Genomic DNA, 23,955 nt, shown 5'->3' with positions numbered 1-23,955 from the left:
ATAAATGCTTGTTAATAAAGTATTAGCATCTCACATAGAGCAACATTGAGGTCATGAAAATTTTGTGATAAATTCAGATTCCCTTGAGCCTTTGGAACCCACTTTTTAAATATCATTAGCTTTTAATTTTTTTATTTTTATATGTTTTTTTTCTGTCAGAAAAGTATCACTTTTTGTCTCCAAGGCAAAATGCCGTTCATGATACTTCCAGAACATGTAATCATTCATTTGAAAATAATTTTGATAGTCATATATGTATTACATTTCCTTGAATTATAATATTAAGCAGAAACAAAGGAGAAATCTTTTTTGGATTTAAGCTTAAACTAAAATAGTGTATGTTGAGTCTTTGTGACAGTCTGAGGAAAGCCTTCCCTGGCAGAGTGGTTGTTCTTCTCAAATAGTGGATCATAGAGATGGACAATCAAGGGAGAAATGCAAAATAAACACCACTCAGCGTGCAGTTGGGAGGTTTTATAAGGGGAGGGATGTGTCACTCTTTTTCCCCTTCTCCAAACACTAAGCATATGGCAGTTTAACTCTTGGTTGGCTCCTATAATCTGTTGCATTCATTAAGTTGTATTTTGAAGTACTCATTATTTGAAAAGCAAGGACAGTGACTAATGTGCACTTGCTAAAAATCATATGTGTGTGTGTGTGTGTGTGTGTATGAAAAGTCATTTCAAAGCAAAGGATATTGTTAGCATTTATGAATAAAGAATGTTTACTGTTCTGATGTAGCAGTAAAAGTTATGGCCAGCAATCTTGATTTGGAATAGCCCCTTCACCAAAAGCGCGAGCTAGCCACCCAGATTTTAACACGTGACAATACTCCACCCTGATTATAGTTTCAGAACTGCACTCAGCTGGCCATCAGAGGAGAAAATGCTGCTTGGTGCAGACTAGAAGGCTCTACTGAAATGACTTTATCTCCTACACCAGCTCCATGAATTCATTGTAGCTTCTGGAGGCTGAATCAGTGTGCTCCTAGGAGTGTGCTGATATCAGCTAGTGACATCTACCACCATGGGTTGGAGGGATGAATGGCAGCATTCAGGACATGGTATTGAAAGCAGAATTTGAAATCAGATTATCAAGGTCAGAGCCTCATCTCCATTCCTTATTAGCTATAGGGAGAAATCTTGGTCATTTACTGTATTAGCTTTCCATTGCTATAGTAATGTTATGGTTATACATCAACTTAAAAGGAGGAAAGGTTTATTTTAGCTCATAGTTTTGGATATTTCAGTCCATGATGGGTTGGCCCTGTTTTGGGGGGGTCTGTAGCACATCATGGTAGGGAGTTCATTGCAGAACAAAGTTTGTCACGTTATAGCAGCTAAAAAACCAAAAGACGGGAAGAAGAAGAGAGTGGGGTCCCACAGTTCTCTTCAGGGACATGCCTCACTAGGCCCCACCTCTTAAAGGTTTTTACCACCTTCTAATAGTGCCAGCCTGGGTACTGAGCCTTTAATACATAGGGCCCTTTGAGGAATTCTAGATCCAAACTATAGCACTCACCCATTCAGCAATCTCAGTTTTCTCATCTAGAAAATGAGGCTCATAAAAATTATCAAGAAAATTAAAAGTGGTATCACACAAAAGAATTAAAGTGCTACTTAAATCTTAGTTGTTGCTAGTACAATTTGCCTACCCCAATTTAGTGTTTCCCTCTATTAAACCTATGGCATTTTAGTCTTTCTGTTACTCTTTTGGCAATTAATTACAAACTCCCTATCACCTCACATTAGTTTATTGTATTACTTCACCACGTTTCATTTGAGTTTTCTGTAGCTGCCAATACCTTCTCGCCCATGCCTCTCCCATTGTAGGAAATCTGTAAGTGTCAATTTATTGGATGAATGTGAAACTATTACTAATAGTATTTTTTAAACTAAGTATTAACAAGGAGATGAGTAGTAATTTTTTATTCAAAGGGATGTATTATGTATTTTACTTGAAAAAATTATTATTCTTTAGTGTTCACCGGGTTGTGTATATGTGTGTGTGTGTATGTGTGTATGTATGTGTTTAATTTTAAAATGGACTTTATTTCCAAAGAACCTGTTTTCCAGACTCAGGCAGCTCCCATTTGCCAGTTTGCAGAGGGTGCAAACCCACAGGCTTGATGGATCAGGCACATATCATCACCTATGAGTAGGTTCCACTTTCTAGGCTGACCAATAGGCCAGGAGCTGGGCTTGCCCACTGCCTCAGCACAGCATTGATGCTTTTTACTTCTTGACCACCCTGCCCCCGATCCTCTTTGCTGACTCAAATGATCGTAGACTTTTTAATGGTTTACTTAGTGACAGGCCCCAGACATAGCGTTCTCTCCACCACTCAGTGCTTTTAAAACCCAGCCCTCCCAAGAGTCAATTGTGCTTCCACATCAATCACTGCTTTCAACTTGCTGGAAAGTTTCTTGACTTTCTGCTAATCATTGTAAGGACAGTTAGTTTTCTGTTGCAACTGCCAAGCATATAAATAACTTGTTTCTTCTTTCTGTGGTGCCAGGCCCATGCCATCGTCCTGAGTAGAAACCCCTCTCAAGAGGAGGCAGCCGACTCCTCACACTTTGTCGCCCGTGCTGCTGTCGCTTCTGGGAGGCCTGAGCACCATGGTGAGAACCAGTCTTCCTTCCTCATGTCTCACATGCATGCGCCTAGGGGGTGGGTGAACAGGTGGATGGGGTCTCAACAGGAACCTTCAGAGAACCTTCACGGTTTCCTCTAATTTGTAGCTCTGCTCCTCTGCTGCTTCCCCAGTGTCCTTTACTTTCTATCTCCCTGTAGCCTTCCTCTGACCTTTTCCTCTTCAATACAGCTACTCTTCATCCATAGCTATTAAGAACCCAAGGGAACTGGTGCTGGGCTCACAGGGAAATCTGCTCTGCTTTCAAAGGTGATGGTTTTCAATGATTGTGGTGGAACTGCTGCAAAGTCTCAGGGCAGAGCTTTCAATTGGGGTGAACTTCCATAGCTTCAGGATCCCAGAAGGAAGCTGCCACTTATAACTCATGGTTTTCCTTATCTTTGTGTAATAGGTAGTGCAGCGGGCTTCAGAAATTCTTTACTCCCTCATCCCAGGCTCAAAGCTTCTACTGACAGGAAGCACACATTCTAGTGATTCTGCTGTTGTTTGGGACAGAATATTCAGAAATGGAATATAACTCATAAAGAAGGCCTAGAGGTATATTCCAGAGAAAAATAGTTTTATACTGAGTAAAATAAGGTTCCAGTAAACATAAAATCAGTGTGTGGAAGGCTTGGGGCTGAATCAGGAAGCAGGAGTCACACTAAGCAGAAGCCAGCCTAGCAGGGTAGACTTGGGAGAAGAGGAAGGGGAAACCTTGATGAGCAGCATGGTCTGAACAGGTCCACAGCCCAGCCCAGAACTCTGTTCATGGATGAAGAGCTTCGGTTTTCATCCACCTGACCATCCTGCCTTGCAGACCCTTATTCTACCTCCTGGAGCTTGGAGCAACCTGGCTAGGTACACAGAGAGGAGACATAGAGATGACTTGTCTGATCCTCCCTCCCTAGAACATTCCATATTTAACAATCAGAATTGCCTTCAAAACTGCTGAAGAAACATTTTGACCAGTTTGTTGGTGCCTAAAACTCCTTTAAAAGCGGCAGAGAAACTTCCATTCCACAACTACTAAGAAAACACTTAAAATGCAAATATGTATTTTTTGGAAAATCCTAGAACATCAGGAATCACAATCCAAACATCTAGAGGAACCAAGCACAAGCAATGTGAGTTAAGTGTGTAGAAACCAAGAACAGAGTCAGATGTAATTATTAATGGCTATTTACAATCAGCTGTAGTATGAGAGACAATATGGAGTGATGAGGCCTTTGGCAAACTAGAGGAGCCCACACCCTCCTACTTAGCTCCAGCCCATCACTCTATGTGACAGACAGGCTTATATTTGAAGATCTGCTGTTTTCAAGAGAATGCAAAAATTTGGATTTTTACGTGAAATCTCTTGCTTTTAATTAGTGATAATGAACTTAAATATGTTTTAGGTTCTGTGTGAGTCAAAAACAAGCATTAGGATCAGATTCATAACTTCTAACCTAGGCAGCAGAAGTGTGAATAAGTAAATGTCAGATATTTTCCTGCTTTTCTTGGGGCTTATGTTTAAGACAAAAGGAGTGTTCTCAACATTTAAATTGGTAGGAGGTGAGAGAAAAGGGTCTCTTTCTGAGAGAATACCAAGCAAGGGCCAAAAGAGCCTCTTTGTAAAGCCTAGAGGGATTCTGGTCCCCAGAACACCTCATGCTCAGCATACTCATTTGCTGAGTGTGTGAACTGGGTAGGGACCAACAGAAATATCCCTAAGATGTTCTTGCTCCAAAACTGCAAAGTTAGGCTACTCTGTACAATTTACAGAATTGGTGGAAATCCTACTTGAATTACATTTTTTTCTTTAAAGTCTTCCAGTTCAAATATGTTGCTGGTATTGCCTCCCCTATTTTGAGAATAATATTAATAATACCTTTTTGATACAGTTATTAATGCATGTGAGAATTAAATGACCACACACAATGATAGTAACTAATTCTAACATAGGACATAACCGGCCATGGCTCTAACCATGGTACACTTATTAACTCAGATATCCTCAAAACAATTCTATGAAATAGATACAATTATCCCCAGTTTTTGGATGGAGAAATTGAGGCACCAAAAGATTAGATGATTTTCCCAAGGGCTGACGGTCAGTGAATGGTAGAGCCCAGGCAGTCCTCCCCAGAGGCCATTTGTCACGGTGTTATTGGGATTGGCAATGCATATGTCACCTTTCCTTCCTACACCTGCCTGCTTAGACCTGCAGATCTGAAGCTTGGGGCAGACAAGGGACCCAGGAAGAGCAAAGGCAGCCCAAAGAAAAGGGTTTTGAAAGCCCTTAGGAAGAGCCAAGGCCCAGAAGCCTGTTTAGGATCTCAGCTCCACTCCTTTGCTGCTGCTCAGGGCATCTGGTGACCTGCACCCAGAAAACCAACCGCCAGTTTGAATTGAAATGTGGGAGGAATGTGAAGGTAGAAAAGTGAGAAGAGGACTTCTCCCAGGAACTGGGCCTCGGAACCGATAGCTTTACAGGTTAGGAGCTGGGGTGGCTTCTGCTTGAGGCTCGAGGATTAGTTGCTTGGAGCATATACATTAGATGACTCATGGAATCATAGTAATAAAAACAGCTACAACAATAGCATCAGCAGTTGAGCGCCTTCTGTATGCAGGTGCTGAACTTTCACAAATGACTTATTTACTCCTTTAACAACCATTAGAAACAGGACACAACCTCCCAGTCTACAAAGGAGCTCCCATAACCAGGTCTGTCTTCTAGAAAGTCCCATCAACTTAAAGAAGCTTCTCTCTCTCCTTACTGCTCTACCCCAAAAGAATAAAGTCCAGAACAGTCTGTAGGCTGCTCCTAGGTGGACCCTTCTTAGACTCAGCACAACCAGCTGAAACATCTGTTGCTTTGGTGTCACTGGAAGAACATTTACCAAAGTCCTGAAGGCAAGTAAATGCTAAGTGAGGGAGTAGGGCAGAGAAGCCACAGAAGAGAAATAGATGAGAATCACCCTCAGCAACATGATGCCCTGGAACAGGGGCAGAAAGGAGCACAGACCCTGCCTCTAAGGCCTCAGTGGACCACCTAAATGGGCAAGTCAGAAAAGAGTCAGAGAGCAGAAACTCCAAGCTTGTGACCCTCATTTGAGAACTACTGCTGTTAGAATCCTTGCTCCCTTACTGGCAAGTGTGGGGACCGGCCAGCATGCGGAGATGCAGACAGTCCCAGCTCTTTCCTGCAAGTGCCTACATGTGGTGTGGGCAGAATAGGTGCCGCCATGGAGCACATAAGACATCCGTTTCCCTCTGGAAACAGGAATGAGACAGACACACCCAGCTAGGGGCTGTTAAAGAACCGGGTATATATGCTCCCCTGGTCTCTGTGTCATCTTTCTGCTGTCCCTTCATGTGGTCAAAGCCCCCATAGCAAGAGTAAGAGAAACCCACCCAGGCCTGGGGTTTCTTCAAGCCTCTGTTGCCTCCAGCAGGAGGAAATGAAAGTAGACAATTTGGAACTTATTGTTGTTTAATAACTAAGGGAAGAGCAAGTCCCCCAGCTCTCACCCAGGACCTTCTGATCTGGACTTGGGTCACTTCTAGTTCAGAAGTCCAGGCCAGATCCCACAGAAGCAAACCTGCAGTTCTTTCTTGGGGGAGGAGCGGGGGGGGGGGGNGGGGGGGGGGGGGGGGGGGGGGGGGGGGGGGGGGGGGGTCTGGGCTCCATTTATCTATGTTTAAACCTGTCTGTGAAAAGTACAGAGATCTTTTTGGGGTTTGGTTTTGAAAAAAAAGAGAAAAATATTTTAATGAGGATCTTAATGAGGCCTGCCTACTTGCTTGCTGGATGCCCATTGAAGGCATTGCCTCGGACAAACCAAACACTGCTGGCCAAGAAGCAAGTGTTTTAGGCTCCATGCTCAAGATAATTCCTTTGCCTTGCACCTTCCTGCATTCCTCATACAGATGAAACTGCCCTAGAAGTCAGGAGGGTTGTGATTGCATAAGGAGTCCCAATTCAGGCTCCTGGAATGTCACTAACCTGAGCCTGGCCAGCTTCCCAGAGCAGCCATCGACAAACTTGGTATTAACAGCTCTCCCAGCCCTGCTAAGTGTTCAAGGCCTTGGCCTTGTGCTTATAAGTCTTCTAAAGGATATGAAAATGAAATGGTTTGAAGCCAAGTACATCTCAGTGTAAACCTTTGGGCAGCAGAGCCTGCTGAGTGGAGAAAGCCTTGTTTGGAAGTGGCCCCATCTGCGGCCTGGGCTCCTGCAGGCTGGGGAGTTCTGCCAGGTCCAGTGAAGCAGCTGGAATGGGCTCTGCCCCATTGGAGCCCAGGGGGTAGAAGCAGGGATCCCTGACTAAGAGAATTCCCAGAATATAATTTTCTGTGCACAAATATGTGTATCTCCCCAGCCCCCACTGGTCCTAGCTTCTTCCCACATCTTTACACAGTAGATGTGAAAAATGCACATATCTGAGGCTAGGCACTGTATCTCACCCAAGTCTCCTCTTTCTACCTTACATGTCCTCCCTTTTCTCAATTCATCCTCCTGTATTATCCACCCCTTCCTCAACCCTCTTTCCAGGGTCACTGAGCTCGGCTTCTGAGCGCCCCGTGCAGGTATCAGTGTCCATGCTGGTTCTGTGCCCCACAGAGAGCAAGTTAGAGAGGGGAAGACAGAGTGCAGGGGGTGAGGCCAAGAGAAACCTTTTACAGTTTGTGCCAATGTTAGAAGTATCCCCTCTCAGAAACTTCTGGAATTATCTTAGAATTATTAAATCTAAAGGATTGGAGACCAGGGTCACTCAGCAAGTTAGAGGCACAGCTAGGCCTAGAATGGAGCTCAAGTGCTGCTTTCTTACCACACTCTAAAACCAGAAAGGTGGTCATGCTCTGGAAGCCTCATACTGGTCACCAAAGTCCCAGGGAGTCAAGAAGACCCAGAGGATAAGCTCTGTGTTGGGGAGGAAGGGCTGCAGGGATAGGCAACCCTTGGGGCCAGCAGAGGAGGAGAGAGGTGGCCCATTCCTCAAATGCAAGTCTGTGCTGTTGGCCTTCCTTCCCAGAGGGCAGCTGGGGCAGGACTGAAACCCCAGCAAGCCTGGCTGATCAACTGCCTCTTTCCTCTGTATCTGGAGCAAAGCCTGTGGCCTGCTCATGCCTCTCCCAGGGAGGGCAAAGTGCAGAGGCACTTTGGCGGCCACTTTCACCAGGCTCAGGTCTTCCACTTTGATATTATGAAGTACTGATCATAATTTGTGATCAGTACTTCCCAGAAAAGCCTGTGTTATTTATGCCCCAATTTGGCTTCAGATAGGTAGCCTATACTTCACCAAGTGACTAGAGCCGTAGGTCCTACACTGCTGGAGGCCTGACTTGGGTGGCCCCAGGTGGGACTTTGAGTAGTGGCCAGCTTTTTGATGGTGAGGACATTTAAGACATGAAGATCCAATGGGGCTGCTCACCAGGCCTCACAGGTGCAAGGCCCTCTGTGGGCACTTGGCACCTTTATACCCTGAGTCTCCCCAACCTGCTGCCCTGTTGGGTACCAACTTTCCAGATGCACACCTGTCCCCATAGATAGCCATGGGCTTCCTCAGATCACCAGCCTGTGAGCAGCAGCTCTGCTACCCCCAGAAGCCATGTCACAGGCCAGCCCTGGTATCCCTCTCAAAGAGGATCTGCTGCAGAGAAAGGATGAGGGGAGAGAGTGTGCTGGGCTTCTGTGTCCTCAGGCTTCTCTTGTGGTCCCCACAGATGGCCCGTAGCCTTGGGTGACAGCCACAGCAGGGTCTAAACAGTTCGATCTATTTGTTTGCTGGATGAATGCCAGGCCAAGATTCGAGACTTTCCATTTTTAAATCCCCTGGGTTCTTTGCAGTCTGTATAAAGACTATTTTCTAAGACTTAAAAAAAAAGATAATTGTCACATTGTACATGGAGACCTCCCTCTTAATGAAAGCTGTCCTTACTGTTCCAACTCTTGCCTCAGGATAGCCTCAGGAAAGAAGCCCCAGGTTACCAGAATTTATTTTAATTAAAAGCCTCTGACCTCCAGGGGCCATATTGCTTGTTCCTTCTACTCTGTGAATGAAGCCTCATTTTTCTCTTAACTGTAGGTGAACATCTCAGGACAGTCTGTCTAGAAAGGGTGTGACTTCCAGTCCCAAACAAAGCCATCTATAGACAGTAAACCACCCTGCTCACTGAGCTATACTCCCCTCCTCCACCACACACACACCACCCCCTGACTCACAGAAACCAAAACATTTTGCTGGGGTAAAAACTGGAAGCAATTCATGGCCTTGGAACACCTCTGCCACCAGGGCTCAGATTTACAAGCTAGGTCGTGTTCCTGTGTTTTAGAAAATGACCTCATCTTTTGCCAGGCCATCAGCATCAGGTTGCAGAGGATTCTAGAAGTGCTTTTTAAAGGTAGGAACAACCATGTGCAAGAACACAGAAACTGCTGGCTCTTGGTGAACCACACCCAGGGCCCAGGGACATGAGGGAGGTGGCTTCCTGCCCCAGGGGCTATGGCTTCCTGTCTTTTCGGAAATCCTGTTGTCATTTGGCCCAGAGGGACCTCTGGGATGCCCCTGGGAGGAGAAACTCAGCTATCAGGAAATGGCTCCTTTGCTCTGGGAATAGGAGTCAATTTTCTTTCCCCTTAAAGGTGGTCATATGGATTGTCCTTCACAACGTTAATTTGGGAGGTTGAAGGGGTGGGGAAATGTAAGGCAGGGTTTTACAGTGAAGGATCCTGGATCAGATAAAGATAAAAGTGGTTTCAAATGTATAGAGAGGAAGGGAACCACTGCAGATGAGTGAGACCTACCTTTGTTCCCATGATTCAAGGTTGTCCTAATATACACAGGTCCTACCAGGGGGTTATAGATGTCTGATGTGCGATGCATGTGTCAGGGAAACCTTTCTTGCTTGCTCATTGCTTCCAGGAACAGAAATAGGAAACACACAGAACTTTGGAGGAATTGGGGGCTCAGAAAGGGCGGAAGGGAAGCAGGACCTGAGGAGCCTGACCCTGGAGGGCAGATTCCCAGGCAAGGTTGGTCCCCTCCTGCCCATTTAAGGCCTCTGTGAGCTATAAGGCCTTAGTTTAGGTAACATTTTCCTTCCTTCCTTCCTTCCTTCCTTCCTTCCTTCCTTCCTTCCTTCCTTCCTTCCTTCCTTCCTTCCTCCCTTCTTCCTTCCTTCCTCCCTTCCTTCCTTCCTTCCTTCCTTCCTTCCTTCCTTCTTTCTTTCTTCCAGAGATTCATATTTGCCTACAAGTATCTTCTTTGGAAAATACGTACCAATCTTCCTGAGCCGTGGTTATAAGCCATTTGCACATAAGTTTGAATCAGTCCCAGCAATTCCTTTCTCAAAGTCTCTGTCAGTTTAGCTGCACTGAGGGCAAGCAGCATGCTGCACCTGGAGCCTAAATGGGGTGTTTTGGGAGAGTGATTGGCCAGCCCGTGAGCACCCAGGGGATGAACACTGGGAGGTGGGAGGATGTTACAAGGTAAAGGTGTCCAGCACAGCTGTCCACTTGTGCCTGGGGGACTGGCTCCTGACCCAAGAGAGGGGAGGGAAATGCCTCACCCAGTGCTTTTGGTTTTCACCTTTCCCTGTGCATGCAACACCGCTTCTGCCAACACCCAGGGTCTGAAACTCAGCGTATTTCAGCTACAGCTCCTTCCCACACCCCTCATGTCTACCACCCTTCATAGTTAGGGCCTGTCTCCAAGGGGATGGGACTGGGGTGTGGATAGAGCTTTACTGTTTTATTAGTCTGTTTATTTTTGTATCAGAGATAGAACCCAAGGACGGACGTTTAACCACTGAGACACATCCCAACCCTTATATTTTTTAAGACAGGATCTTGCTAAGTTGCTTAGGGCCTTGCTAAGTTACTGAGGCTAGCTTTGAATTTGCAATCACTGGGATTATAGTTGTGCACCACTGCACCCAGCAATGTCTTTACTTGAAGGGCTGAGTTATATTCTTTAGTTAATTCTTAATTAGTCAAAAACTTAAACTATCAAAAGTACTCTACTTCTGAATATCCTCCATCACTTTAGACATGGACTGTGCAGTTAAAAAAATGCTTTTAGAGTCAACAAAATGAGTGACACATCGTCCCCAACATTGGCTGTCTTCAGATCATCAAAGTAGCCAAAGTTAATAATTTAGTTGGAGCATAAAATCTGTAATGTTTTCCCCATGAGTCAGTTAGGAGTAGAAGAGACATAATATTGTCCAGGTAGTTGAATTTTCTTCTACCAGGACAAAAACTTGAGCAATATGGCAAATGTATCTGCTGGTCTGAGAAAGAGGAGCAGAGAACCTCTGCCCAACTACAGACCCTGAGCAGAGACCTACCTCCCTGGGAGAAAATGCCTGGCACAGGAATCCCTCTATCTGTCTAGCATCGCATCATACTGTGATGGGTATGGACGAACACAACTCAGTTTCAGACTGAAATTTTCTTTAGGTTGACTAGATTTGGCAGACATATTTCTCAGGGTTTACTTCCCTCCTTTCTAAAGTGGATCTCATGGAATACACCTGGACCTTTTCTCAACACCCAGGACTCTAACTGAATTTCCAGCATGTTTTCAGAGCTGTTGATGTGTGCAGGGCCATTTCCCTGCACATCAGACTTCTGTCTCCTTGACCATTCTGTCCATTTTCATAACATTTCTGTCCTTTCAGTGTCCATCTCTGCTGCTTGCTGCCTCCAATGCATCTGCTCTTCAGGCTGGAATAGATGAGAAGCCCATAGCAACGATTATGAAACTGACACATAGCGGATGTGGTGGCACTCACTCAGCTGTAATCCCAGCAACTCAGGAGGATTGCAAGCTGGAGGCCAGGCTTAGCAACTTCGCGAGACCCCCCATTAACTTACAGGACCCTGTCTCAAAGTTTAAAAAATAAATAAATAAAAAGACTGGGATATAACTCTGTGATAAAGCACTCCTGGGTTCAATACCCAATACCAAAAAAGGAGGAAAGAAAAATTTAAAAAGAAAGCTAACATGTAGTTGGCTCTCAATTAATGTTAACTTTTAATTTTTGAGACAGTTTTTGTAATTGACATTCTTTCAAATATCCATTTTGGGGCTGAGGTTGTGACTCAGTAGTAGAGCGCTCACCTAGCACGTGCAAGATGCTGGGTTGGATCCTCAGTACCACATAAAAATAAAAAATAAAAAAACCCCACAAATATCCATTTTTTAGCTATGGCCCCTGGATGGGCAGACTTATAGCCTCACTTCAGACCAGGGAAATGGTTCTCATCACCATTTTAGGGATTCTTGGGTGTTATATTCAAGCTGCTATAACAAAATAACATAGATCAGGTGGCTGATGAAACACAGAAATGTGTTTCCCAGAAAGTTGGAGGCTAGGAAGCCCAAGGTCAAAGTACTAGATTTAGTACCTGAAGATGGCCTGCTTCCTGGTTTATATAGACTTTTCACTGTGTCTTCGCATGGTAGAAAGCGAAAGGGAGTTTTCTGGGTTCCCTTTCATAAGGGCATTAATTCCATGTATAAGAGCTCCACTCTCGTGACCTAATTACCTCTGAAAGACTCTACCTCCTAATGCCTTAGAGGTTAGGACTTCAACATATAAGTTTGAGAGAGCATAATGTTCAATCACAGCATAAACTTTATTTATTTTCTTTTACTTCATAGAAATTAAAGCAGTTTAAATACCTATTTATCAGAGTACAGCTCTGCAAAGCAAAAATCTGGCACAGTAAGTTTGGCTTCTCTGCTTAGGCTAAAATGAAATTATGAGCCATCTCCATTGTCTCCTGGAGTTTGGGTCCTTTTACAACCTCATTCCTGTTTTTAGCAGTTTTCAGTTCCTTGCTGCTGTAGGACTTAAATCCCCATTTTCTTGCTGACCAGTGACCGCGAGCTTCTCGGCTCCTACTGGTTGCTCTCAGGTGTTTGCACCACAGGCCCTCTCCATAGCAGTGGAGAATTTCCTTCTTTTCATATCCCTCTAAGGCTTCTGTGTTTGTCAGATTTGTGTTGCTGCAACAAAATGCCTGAGGTAAACAACTTAAATGTGGCAATTTTTGTTTTGGTTTATGATTTTATAAGTTTTAGTCCATGGTCACTTGGCCCTGATCCTTTTGGGCCTCTGGTGAGACAGCACATCATGGTGGAAACACATGGCAAAGGAAACTGCACCTATTGTGGTGGCCAGGAAGCAAAGAAGAAAGGGCTAGGTTCCCAGTGTCCCCTTCAAGGGCAGTGCCCACCAGTGACCTAACTTCCTCCAACTAGGCCTAACCTTTAAAGATTCCACAACTCCCAGGAGCAGTATACACTGAGAACCAAGCCTTCAGTATATGAAGTTTGGGGGGACGTGCCAGATCCAAATCATAAAAGCTTCCAATCTGACTTCCTTTTCTGGAGAATCTCTGGAGAAAGCTGGAGAATCTCTCTACCTTTAAAGGGCCTATATGATTAAGTCAGGCCCCCGGGATGATTTTGCTTTCTTAGGGCCAACAGTGCCCTATAGCATAACTCATCACATATCTCACCACAATCACAAGTTCTACCCAGAACCACAGGGGAGGTGATTATATAAGGGTGAAGGTCACTGGGGTCATTTTAGGATTGTGCTGGCTCCCCTGGCTTTTTGTAGGGAGCTCCATTCAGCTTCCCACCACACACAGGCCTCAGTCCTACTCAAGCTTGGAAAAGAATAAAGAGTATGTCATTTTTTCTTACATGCTCATGAACCATTCAACCTCAGCTCCCATCTGGTAGTCTGGATAAGTGTCCTCCATGTGTCAAAGTTTTGGTCCTTTGAAGGTGGGGCCTAGTAGAAGGAAGTTAGGTCATTTGGGGCATGATCTTGAAGGGAATGTGAGCCCCAAGCCCCTTCCTATCTCTGTCTTTGCTTTGATGTTCTGCCTCACCACAGCCCAAGCAACAGAACCAATTGATCATGGACTGAAACTTCCAAAACTATGAGACAAAATAAACCTTTCCTCTTTTCAAATTGATTTATCTCAGGTATTTGCTACAGCAATGGAAAGCTGACTTAACACCCACTTGCTGTTCTGGCTTTCAATTCCCTCTTCATTTTCCATACCTAAACTTTTCCCTTTTTGCTTTCATGATTAGCATATATTTTAAAATATTTTTGTTAAATTATAGCCAGTATTTTTAAGGGTTTAGAATGGTCAGGGATTATCCCCCAGCAGCATGTCAACTGTATTTTCCAGACCTTTTCATGTTAGAGAAATATGTAATAAGATTACAGTCGGAGTCCATTAAAATAAGTGGGCCCTGAGGATCCCAATGTCAGTGAGGAGCAATCGGAGTTATAGGAAGAATTAATGAACAATCAGCATGCAAACTTGCCACCATCTTTAGGTTATGGGGTATAGTTTCTCCTCTTGCATTAAGTTCACCTTTTCTATCACAAAGAAAGCTAAAATGTATGAAAATTAAGGAAAGGAAATTACAGTATCCTTCTGAGACCTAAATCTTTTCTGGTAAAAGAGGCAGGATAAGGGGAAAGGGCAAGTTCCTTAATTGGTTTCTCTTGTCCAAAGGCTGATTATTTGCAAATAGTTCATCACTGTTAAAAGCATATTTGTTCTGTTTCCACTTCAAATCTGTGAGCAGTTGTCAAGATTGTTGTTATGATGCTTTTCTTCAGATATGGCTGAGCAGTATTTTCAAGACAGTATGACTCATCTTAAAGATTCTGAAGGGAAGGAAAGAGCCAAATTTCTTTCAATTCAAGATGAATTTTGCCATTTTCTACAAATCATTGGACAAAAAGAGGTGAGTTCAGATCATAATTGTCTAGTTCTTCACATGGGCAACCTGGTTGATATCCAAAGGGCTATTCCTTACTCTGCAAGTATCCATTAAGTACCTACTATGTGCAAGGCATGTTCTTGCCCTGGAAGGACACAAATAAATAAGACCAGGAGGCCTCTTTGGGTATCTTCCAAATGACTTACACTAAGAAACTGGAAAATTGTTAATGAGAGTGTAGATGTCATATTCACCTACAAAAGCTTCTGAGGGATTAGAAACCTTGAGAACTTGCTTGACAAAACCCTGCTTACTGCAGCCTTCAGTTCTGGTTGGGATGGAGGGTGACAGCTAGTGTGTCTATTCTTCTCTCCTCATTTTGGGTAATGAATGGAATTTGCATATCTAGTGAAAGCTACACAGTGCAGAAGTTTCAGCTCACTCTCCTTTACCATGGATCCACCCAGGTGTGCTTGACATGGACTATAAAACTGAAAGAAGACCCAGAGTTTTATTCATTGGCAACTAAACCCTTGGGAACTTATTTCCTGTGAAACCTAAAACTAATGGAAGCCATAGTATATAGCTCAATATCTTTTCCAACCTGTCATGGCAAATCTTGGAGGTGAAAACTTTGTTATCCTTGCCATCTGTAGACCTCTTCCCCAACAGCTCTTCCTTTATCCTCAATTCTCTATCAGTTAAGGAGCACGGGCTTTTAATATAGATGCACCATATTTCTCAGGCCAAAGTAAGGCCACAGCCACCATAACAAGTGGAGTTTCACTGTTTTTCTGGATCACCCAAACAAGGAGAGAAAGGCTTCCAGCGGCCTCAGATTACCACCCCTAGACATCCCAGTTCTACCTCTAAACATTTTATGAGGAGCTCAGGTAAGAGGAACCAGGGTAAGTCTGCCCCTCATGCCTTGCCCAACCCAACTCCACAGCCATTTTTCCCTCCAAAATATATCTTGAGTCCACCCATTGTTTTCCCTTTTCCTCCATCAGGCATCCTCTCTTGCCTGGAGTACTCTAGCAAGCTCCTGTCTTCCAGCTGCTTCTATGTTTGCCTCTTCCTAACCCCTTCAGCCCAAGGAAGCCCTGGTGACCTTTCAAAAAGCAAATCCGATTAGTGAACATTCGTTTGTAAAATATTCCAATGTCCCCTCAGTGCCTTTGGGACAAACCAGAATCCCTCTATGCCCCACAATCCCTTCTGTGATATAGACTGTGCTGACATTTCTGATTTCATTTTGCCCCTGCTCCCGAATCTGTGTTCCTGTCACACTGGCCTTTTCTAATTCCCATTTCTGGGCTGTGTCTTCTTCTTCCTTCTCCTCCGGGAAGCCCTTCTCCATTCATTCCAGGCTAATGCCAATGCATCCTTCAATTCTTACCAGCTTCCCTGCTTCCTCTCCCATCTGCATTTGACTTTCTCCTTGACTCTTCCTTACAGAATCCAGTATGATGTAGAAAAGTATTCATACGTAGAAGATTATGTAGATGTTCAAAATCTCTTGTGTGACTAGACTGAGTTCCATGAGAACAGGGACCTTCTTGTTTATGATGAGGAATGATGAGCAGATGGGTGGACGGCTACTTGGCTGCAGGCCAGCTGACTTCTCTGATGGCCACAGGCATGTGCTCCATTCCTATTCCCATCTGCCTTCCTGCCATGGTGTCTGCTGCTGAGGCACCGATGCCCGATGTCACTGATGCTATGCCTCTCTGTCCTTGCTTGCCCAGGTCACCCAAATCAGTGGTGTTGATTTAAAGATGCTCCTTGCTCTCTCAGGCTGCCATTGAAGATTTTAGCAAACACTGTTTTCATTCTAGGATCACTGATAGTCTTTCCAGTGCCCCTTGTAAGAATAGAAAAGCTGTCCCTCGCTCAGGTGGATACAGCCCATGCCAGAGCACAGTGCCCAGAGAATGCAACATGGGCTGGTTCCATCCCTGTCTCTTCTCCTGTCAGGTGCCCTTGTGCATGGTGCAGCCTGCCTAGCTGAACGTGGAAGCCTCATGCTGTTCTCACCCTTTGGTCACAAACTTCTCCCTGTGGGGCTTAGCAGGAGTTCGCCAAAAAAGGGCTGGGCCCAAGGACGGTCACAGAGACAAGCAAGGGGAGTCACACTGATGTTCCCAGATGTGCTCACAGTCTACACATGAGTCAGAAACTTGCATTAACAGGAAAATGATCTTTGGGAGGAAATATCTTTCACAATAAAATGTAAAGGAAGGTCCCTCTGCTGCAGGATAAGATATAGGGGGAGGGAGGTGGTGCCACCTCTAGTGGTGCCACTCTCCTGCTCAAGAACTTTCTCTGACTTCTTATTTCCTGTAAGAAAATCCAAATTCCGGAGCCTGGCATAAAGCAGATCATCCACCAGATCCATCTCTCTCTTATCCACTTCATACTTTGCTGCAGTCAAATGAACTTACTCACTCACCTTAAATAGGTCCTGTGCTTCTCCAGTTTGGGGGACTTTTCTCACCTAAGCCCTAATTGTTCTTCACTCCTGTCTCTTAAGCTTTTCCTAACTATTAGAGTCTGACACCTGCTTCCTCTAAACCAGTGGCATCATTTCCACTGTCATCTTAACTTGCCATTTAACTTCATGATCATCCATCTCCAGTCTCCCCAGTCAGGCTGTAAACAGCATTGAAAGCTTCATTTAGGAAAAGGAGTCTCAGCTCTTCTTTCCATCCATGGCTCCCCAAAGACTGACAGAATTCAATTCCCATAATAAAGCCACCAAACCAAACACTCCCATCAGTCTATGTTCATGCTCACAGATGTTAGGAGGGCATGTGATGGGCCTTACCCTCAAGTAGGTCTGGATTAAAATCGTAGTCCTTCATGTTCTTCAGTGGGCCACACATAGCAAGTCAATCACTCTGCTCCTATAGCAATTTCTCTTTCTTCCTAAGAAATTGATTTCTGCCTCATTAGCACCTTTAATGTGGTGTCCCCACCATTGCTATTCCAGCCCAGCCCCTAACTCATATTTTTGCCAACAAAAGGATGGAAGCCTTTCACCCCATCTGTCTGAGGGACACCATCAGGACACTTATGGGGCTGTGTTATAGAAAGCCCTTTCACAACTCCCTGCTTTATTTGGCTGTTGGATTCAGCATTTGTGCCCTAGAACTGTAACTGTGCTGTCATGTGGAAGATTGTGGAAGAATTTCAGGAAGATGTGTGGGAGACCAGCATGCCTAAACAGGGTTTTAGTCCTGGTATCTGAAGAAATTGTCAGGAAATATTGTTTTCTGACCAATGCACATTTTTTTTATTCCAAGTTGATATAAATAAGTTGAATCAACCAAACAAAATGTCACATCATGTTGGAATGTTTACTTTTGGTTTCCCAAACTATTTTTTTCCTGAGAATAGAAAACCCAGAGCATGATCTGGATGTTCTGTTTTAGTTCTCTCTTATAAGAACATCAGTGTGCATAGAGGAAGAAGAATGTGGATCTAAAAGGTATTAAAATTACTGGCCAGATGCAGAGCCTAGCTCCACCATTGATGAGCTGACTCTTGAGCAAATTTCTGCTGCCCCATGCCTCAGTTTCCCTTTTGTCAAATGAGGATTAAAATTGTATCTATATAAATGACAGAATTTATGGGCTGGGCCTTAGCTTAGTGGGAGAGCACTTGCCTAGCACATGTGAAGCCCTGGGTTCCATCCTCAGCACCACATAAAAAAATAAATAAATAAATGAGATCATACAAATTGTGCAGTGCAGTTTGTGACACCTAAGGACTCCACTCATACTGGTTAGCTTTTGTTCTTACCACCCAACCAAAATGAATTTCAGTAATAGCTGAAGTGAATTCCCTCCTGGAAGTGGCCTTGATGCATTCTTTTTTCACACTTTAATCTTCTCCCCCCAAAATATGTTATTTTCTGTATCCTATTTAACCAGAGAAGAGTAACCCCAGTTCATAAGACCTCCAAACCCATTCTCTAAAAAATGAAATTGTAGTCAGTTATGTGTATCCGTAAGTTTTTCATGACTGTGAACAAAATACCTGACATAAACCTCTTAAAGGAGGAAGAGTTGATTTTGGCACATTGGCTCAGAGGTTTCAGTCTGTGTGGTTGGTTGGCTCCAGGTAAGTCAGAACATTATGACGGAAGGACATGGCGGAGAAAAGCTGTCAGCTCCTGGCAGCCAGGAAGTAGAGAGACAGTGAGCAAAGAGCCAGGGACAAGATATTGTCCCCTAGAAACCTACTTCCTTCAACCATGCCCCACCTGTTTATAGTTTCCCGCTCCTTCCAGTGGTCCATTCAAATTATTAATCCATCAAGTCGATTAATGCAATGAAAAGGTTAGAGCCTACATGAGCCACTCACTTCCCCAAAACCTACATCTGAACCTTGGCCAAGTCTTCAACACATGAGCTTTTAGGGGGCATTTCAGAGCCAAACCATAACAGTTACATAATTATCTTTAGAAACCACTGATTTTAATAAGCCTTTGAACTTTTTAACCAGACAGATTTTTGTCTCTTTCTCAGCGAGCAACCTTGATCCTGAGAGAGTCCCTGGAAGCCAAAGTGGGAGCATTTGGCGATTTCAGCCCAGAGGTGGCAGAGACATACCGGCTCCTGGGTGGGGAGGACCTGGTGCAGGGGAACTACAGCGGAGCTCACAAGAAACTGAAGAAGGTAAAGTGGAAGCCAATATTAACCCCAGTGAGGCTCTCTCTCCCTCTCCACTGTCAAGTTCCTTCCCTCCACCATGCTACTATGGAGTAAAAACTATGTAAGTGGCTGATTTAGGTAAGATGTGATCGCTTTTGCAGTAGATCTAAAATAACACTTAAGGTAAAAGATTTCCTCTTAGACATATACATTTTTTAAATTTTTTTTTAAATATTTATTTTTTAGTTTTAGGTGGACACAACATCTTTATTTTATTTTTATGTGGTGTTGAGGATCGAACCCAGCGCCTCGTGCATGCCAGGCAAGCGCGCTACCGCTTGAGCCACATCCCCAGCCCATACATTTTTTTAAATTTATTTTTTAGTTGTAGATGGACACAATACCTTTATTTTATTTATTTATTTATTTATTTATTTATTTATTTTAAAGAGAGAGGAGAGAGAGAGAGAGAGAGAGAGAGAGAGAGAATTTTTAATGTTTATTTTTTAGTTATTGGCGGACATAACATCTTTGTATGTGGTGCTGAGGATCGAACCCGGGCTGCACGCATGCCAGGGGAGCGCGCTACCGCTTGAGCCACATCCCCAGCCCCTTATTTATTTATTTTTATGTGATTCAGAGGATCGAACCCAGGGCCTCGCACATGCTAGGCAAGTGCTCTACTGCTGAGCCACAACCCCAGCCCTAGACATATACATTTTAAAAATGAATTTTCAATTATTATTTTTTTAAAGAGAGAGAGAGAGACTGAGAGAATTTTTTTAATATTTATTTATTTGTTTTAGTTTTCGGTGGACACAACATCTTTGTTTGTATGTGGTGCTGAGAATCGAACCCGGGCCGCACGCATGCCAGGCGAGAACACTACCGCTTGAGCCACATCCCCAGCCCCTTCAATTATTTTTGACCCTACAAATATTTTATAGGGTATAATTTATCAAGCCTTTGTTTTTATTGTATTCTTTCTATATGCACAGTTAATAGAGGAATTCTTATATTTTTCTCCTATTCTTCTCCTTTTATTTTCAATTTGGAATTTATTTCTGTGGATAGTGTGAGGTATGTATCTAATGTTGTCATTTTTCCAGATAGCTCCTCCTTGTCTAGCATCATTTCATTTATTAAAGAGCCCACCTGTGCTCCAGGGATTTAAGATAACACCTTCATCATATACTAAATTTTCAAATATACTTAAGTCTATTTCTTGATTTCCATTCTAGTCAACTAATCTCTGTTTATTCATGTGCCAATATCTCACATTTTTAGCAATAGAGATTTTATATCATGATTTAATGCAAAATAGAACTGGACAGTCCTTGTGGCTCTTTTTTCCTAAAATATTAGTGTTTCTAGATATCTGCATATTTATTTTTCTACATGATTTTTATATCAATTATTTAGCCTCATAAAGAGTTTGCTGGTATTTTTTATTAAATTATATATAAATGAATTTTGGGAGAACTTACATCCTTATTATGTTGAGTCATCAACCCAAGAAGAAGGGGTATCTTTCCATTTGTTCATGTCAACTTTTATATCTTTCAGGTACATTTGAAAGTGTTTCTCCTATAGGTTCTGCACATTTCTTACTAGATTTCTTCCTAAAGTGTTTTCATTATTACTATTGTAAGTGGTAATTTATTCACTATTATCTTTTTTTACTTGTTGATGTACCTTAATTTTTTACTTATTTATATCTGGTGTTGAGGATCAAAGCCAGGGCCTCACACATGCTAGGCAAGTGATCTGCCACTGAGCCACAACCCCAGCCAGCCCCTCACTATTGTCTTTTGATTTATGTTGTGATTATGAAGACCATAGGCTTCTCTACATTAATTCTTTTATTGCTTGAGTTAAATTGAGGATTGATTCAGATTGAGGTATACTATTGCATTATCCAAAGATAGGCATAGTTTTACTTTGTGTTTTCAAATTCTGTGCCTCAAATTGATTTCTCTTGTCTAATTGCATTGGCTCATGACTCCAAGGCAATAATAAATAGTAGTGGAAATAATGGGCATTTTTGCCTTGTTCCTGATCTTAGTGGAAATGCCAATAGTGATTCTTCACTTAATGTATGAACTAGGGTTTATATATTTTATCATATTAAGGAAGTATCCATCAATTTCTAGTTTCATGAGTGTTCTTTAGGTTAAAAATAAATTTTGAATTTTATCAAAAGCTTTTTATCATCAATGGAGGTTATGAAATTATTCTTCATAAATCACTGAAATGGTGTGTTTTACTATACTATCGAATCAACCTTGCATTCATGGAATAAATATCCCTTAGGTTTAATTATTTTCCTAACACAATGTTGTCTGAGTCCATTTTATTCTGCTGTGACAGAATACCAGAGACTAATGTATAAAGAATAAAAATTTATTTCTCACAGTTTTGGAGGCTGAGAAGTCCAAGATGGATGGCATCTGTTGAGTGTCTTCTTGTTGTATAATTTCATGACAGAAGGCAGAGGGAAAAGGAAGTAAGAGAAAGGGGGGTTGAACTCCGTCTTTTATTTTATTTTTTTTTTTGGTAATACTGTGGGGATTGAACCCAGGGGTAGTCTACCTCTGAGTAACATTCCTAGTCCTAATTAATTAATTAACTAATTAATTTTGAGGCAGGGTCTCCTTAACTTGCCTAGAGTGGCCTAGATTGAAAGATTCTCCTGCCTTAGCCTCCTGTGTAACTGGAATTACAGGGTGTGCCATAGCAGAACTCAGCCTTTTACAATGGGCCCTCTCCTGTAATAATGAACCCAAGGCAACAGCATAAATCCATTCACAAGGGGGCAGCCCCCATGGCTTAATACCTCCCATTAGATCCCACTTCCCAGCACCATTGCATTGGAAGTTTCCAATACATGCTTTTTAGGGAACACATTCAAACCATAGCAGATATTGTTTCTGTTCACTGATTTTATGATTTTTGCACTAATATTTGTATGTGTATTTGTTTAAGGAACAGTGTTACATTTACTTCAGAAAAATAATTTGGAAGTTACCTTTATTTTTCATGCACTGAAAGAATTTGTGCAGCATTGAAACCAGCTGGTGTTTGAAGGTTTAGACCTCCTGTGAAATTCTTTAAGCCTGGTGCTGTAGTTGTGGGATAATTCCTTTAAAATTTCTCCCACTTTTGGAAAAAAAAAAGTGTTCTGTTGAAGCTTTCTCTCTCTTAAAGAAGTCATTTTGGAAAATTGTATTTTTCTGGGTAATTATCCATTTCACTTATACTTTAAGATTTATTTGCATAAAATTTGCAGAGTAATCTCATGAATTTTTACAGTTTTCACTGTTTAATAGCTATTTCCCCAACATTATTTCTTGGTTTTATATATTTTTTTCTCCTCTTTCCTTGACTGAATTAATTAGTGTTTTCTCTCTTAATTTGTCCAAAGTACAAGGATTTTAACTCCACAGATCTATTGTCTTCTGGTTCTCTATTTCATTAATTTATGATTTTATCTTCATTATGTCTATTCTTGTGCCTTGTTTTCTTTCACTATGTTGAAGTTTTTTCCCTATCTTATGAATTGAGAATTTAATTGTTTTCACTTTTATTGATCTAAGTGTTTGTAGCTATGAATTTTTTCTTGTCCAGTGTATCTCTTAAGTTTTGTTATGTTTTCATTATACTAATTAGTTTTATAATAGTGAAACCCGTAATCTCTCAGTAACCCTGGATAAACCTAAAAAATTCACTTTTGTTCTGAGTGAATTGTTCTACAAGTTGTCATTTTCTCTTATAATTTTTCTGACTCTGCTACAAAAGATATCAGGATTGGTAACATGTGTGGTGCCAATTTGTAATGAGATGACACACATCTGCTATCAATTTGTCAACAAATAGTTATTGAGTACCCTCTATGGACCAATTGCTGAGCAAGCCAGACCCAGGGCAGGGGCCAGAGTAAGGGACCAAGTCAGGTATGAAGGGGCATCTCTTGACTCTATTGATTTCCAGAGAAGGGTGGACTAGCCAGATGAGCAGCAGGTAGGCCTGCAACTGAACCCTGGGAGGAACTGCAGGGCCAGACTCTATTGCCAGGAGGGCTCTCTCCCTGCCTCGCTCTGCACATCCTCCTCCTCATCCCTTACAACACTGTCTCCCCCCAAGAAGGAGATCATGGCTTCCAACACTCCTGAGTCATATCTTTATCCCTGTGCCTTTTCTTTGCCTCAGCTTGAAAGAACTTGAGGGAAGACTGTGGGGCATGGCTTGAATCCAGTGCCCACCCCTAGATCAGTCAGCAAGGCCAAGCAGAATGGTAGACTTTGAGAACAGGGTGTTTCCAAGGTAGCTGGTGACCTGGGAGGAGGTGGCTCAAGAAATACATAGTAAGAAAGCCTGGGACAGGGTCACTAGAGCCCGTCCATATTGGGAAAGGGGGCTATGCAAAGAATAAAATAGGAGGAAGCAGTCCCTTCCCTTAAGAATGTCCCAGACCAGAGAGGGAGTTATAGACTATAAACTCCCAAGTATATTTTATGCAAAGTTCCATGCTACAAGTCCATCTTGGGATCTATAGGAGAGAAGGGTTTTAGGGAAAGCATCCAGACCAATAATCGTGGAAAAGAGTTGAGACAAGGAAAATGAGTAGTTGTTCTCTGGCTGGGAAATGGAATAGAAGAAGGAGGCTTCAGGACAAAGAGAGCAAAATATGTTTAAGAAACTAAAAGCAGTTGGGGGTAGGGGTGGTGACAGGGAAAGGCATGAGGACAGATCTCTGAGGCTGTAACACAGATGTGCACAGAAACCTAAGCAGGGCTACACAGGCCTTCACACCAGTGGGTCTGGGCTGGTACCTTGCACAATGCCCTCTGGGGTAGCTCTTCCATTATTCCCAGCAGCACAGTTTTACAGAGGAAGGGACTGAGGCTCCAA

The 23,955-nt window shown here is 42.9% G+C and overlaps 1 protein-coding gene across 5 annotated transcripts in view; it reads left to right on the top strand.

Annotated features, from left to right (window-relative positions):
• Ttc23 (tetratricopeptide repeat domain 23) overlaps nucleotides 1-23,955 on the top strand; it is a 94,506-nt gene that overhangs the window by 58,842 nt on the left and 11,709 nt on the right. For 3 of the 5 annotated variants that reach the window (XM_015493112.2, XM_048790332.1, XM_048790333.1), the window contains exons 7-9: nucleotides 2,518-2,623; nucleotides 14,283-14,410; nucleotides 18,919-19,068. In XM_015493112.2, coding sequence (XP_015348598.1) covers nucleotides 2,518-2,623; nucleotides 14,283-14,410; nucleotides 18,919-19,068 — 384 coding nt within the window. Of the gene's footprint in view, nucleotides 1-2,517; nucleotides 2,624-14,282; nucleotides 14,411-18,918; nucleotides 19,069-23,955 lie in introns of those variants that run through there. The other 2 variants (XM_048790334.1, XM_048790335.1) reach the window with 2 other exon arrangements.

Source organism: Marmota marmota, unplaced genomic scaffold, assembly GCF_001458135.2.
Source record: "Marmota marmota marmota unplaced genomic scaffold, marMar, whole genome shotgun sequence".
NCBI classification, from domain to species: domain Eukaryota; kingdom Metazoa; phylum Chordata; class Mammalia; order Rodentia; family Sciuridae; genus Marmota; species Marmota marmota.
Note: the sequence above shows the minus strand (reverse complement) of the source record. Positions and strands in the feature narration are given on the sequence as shown.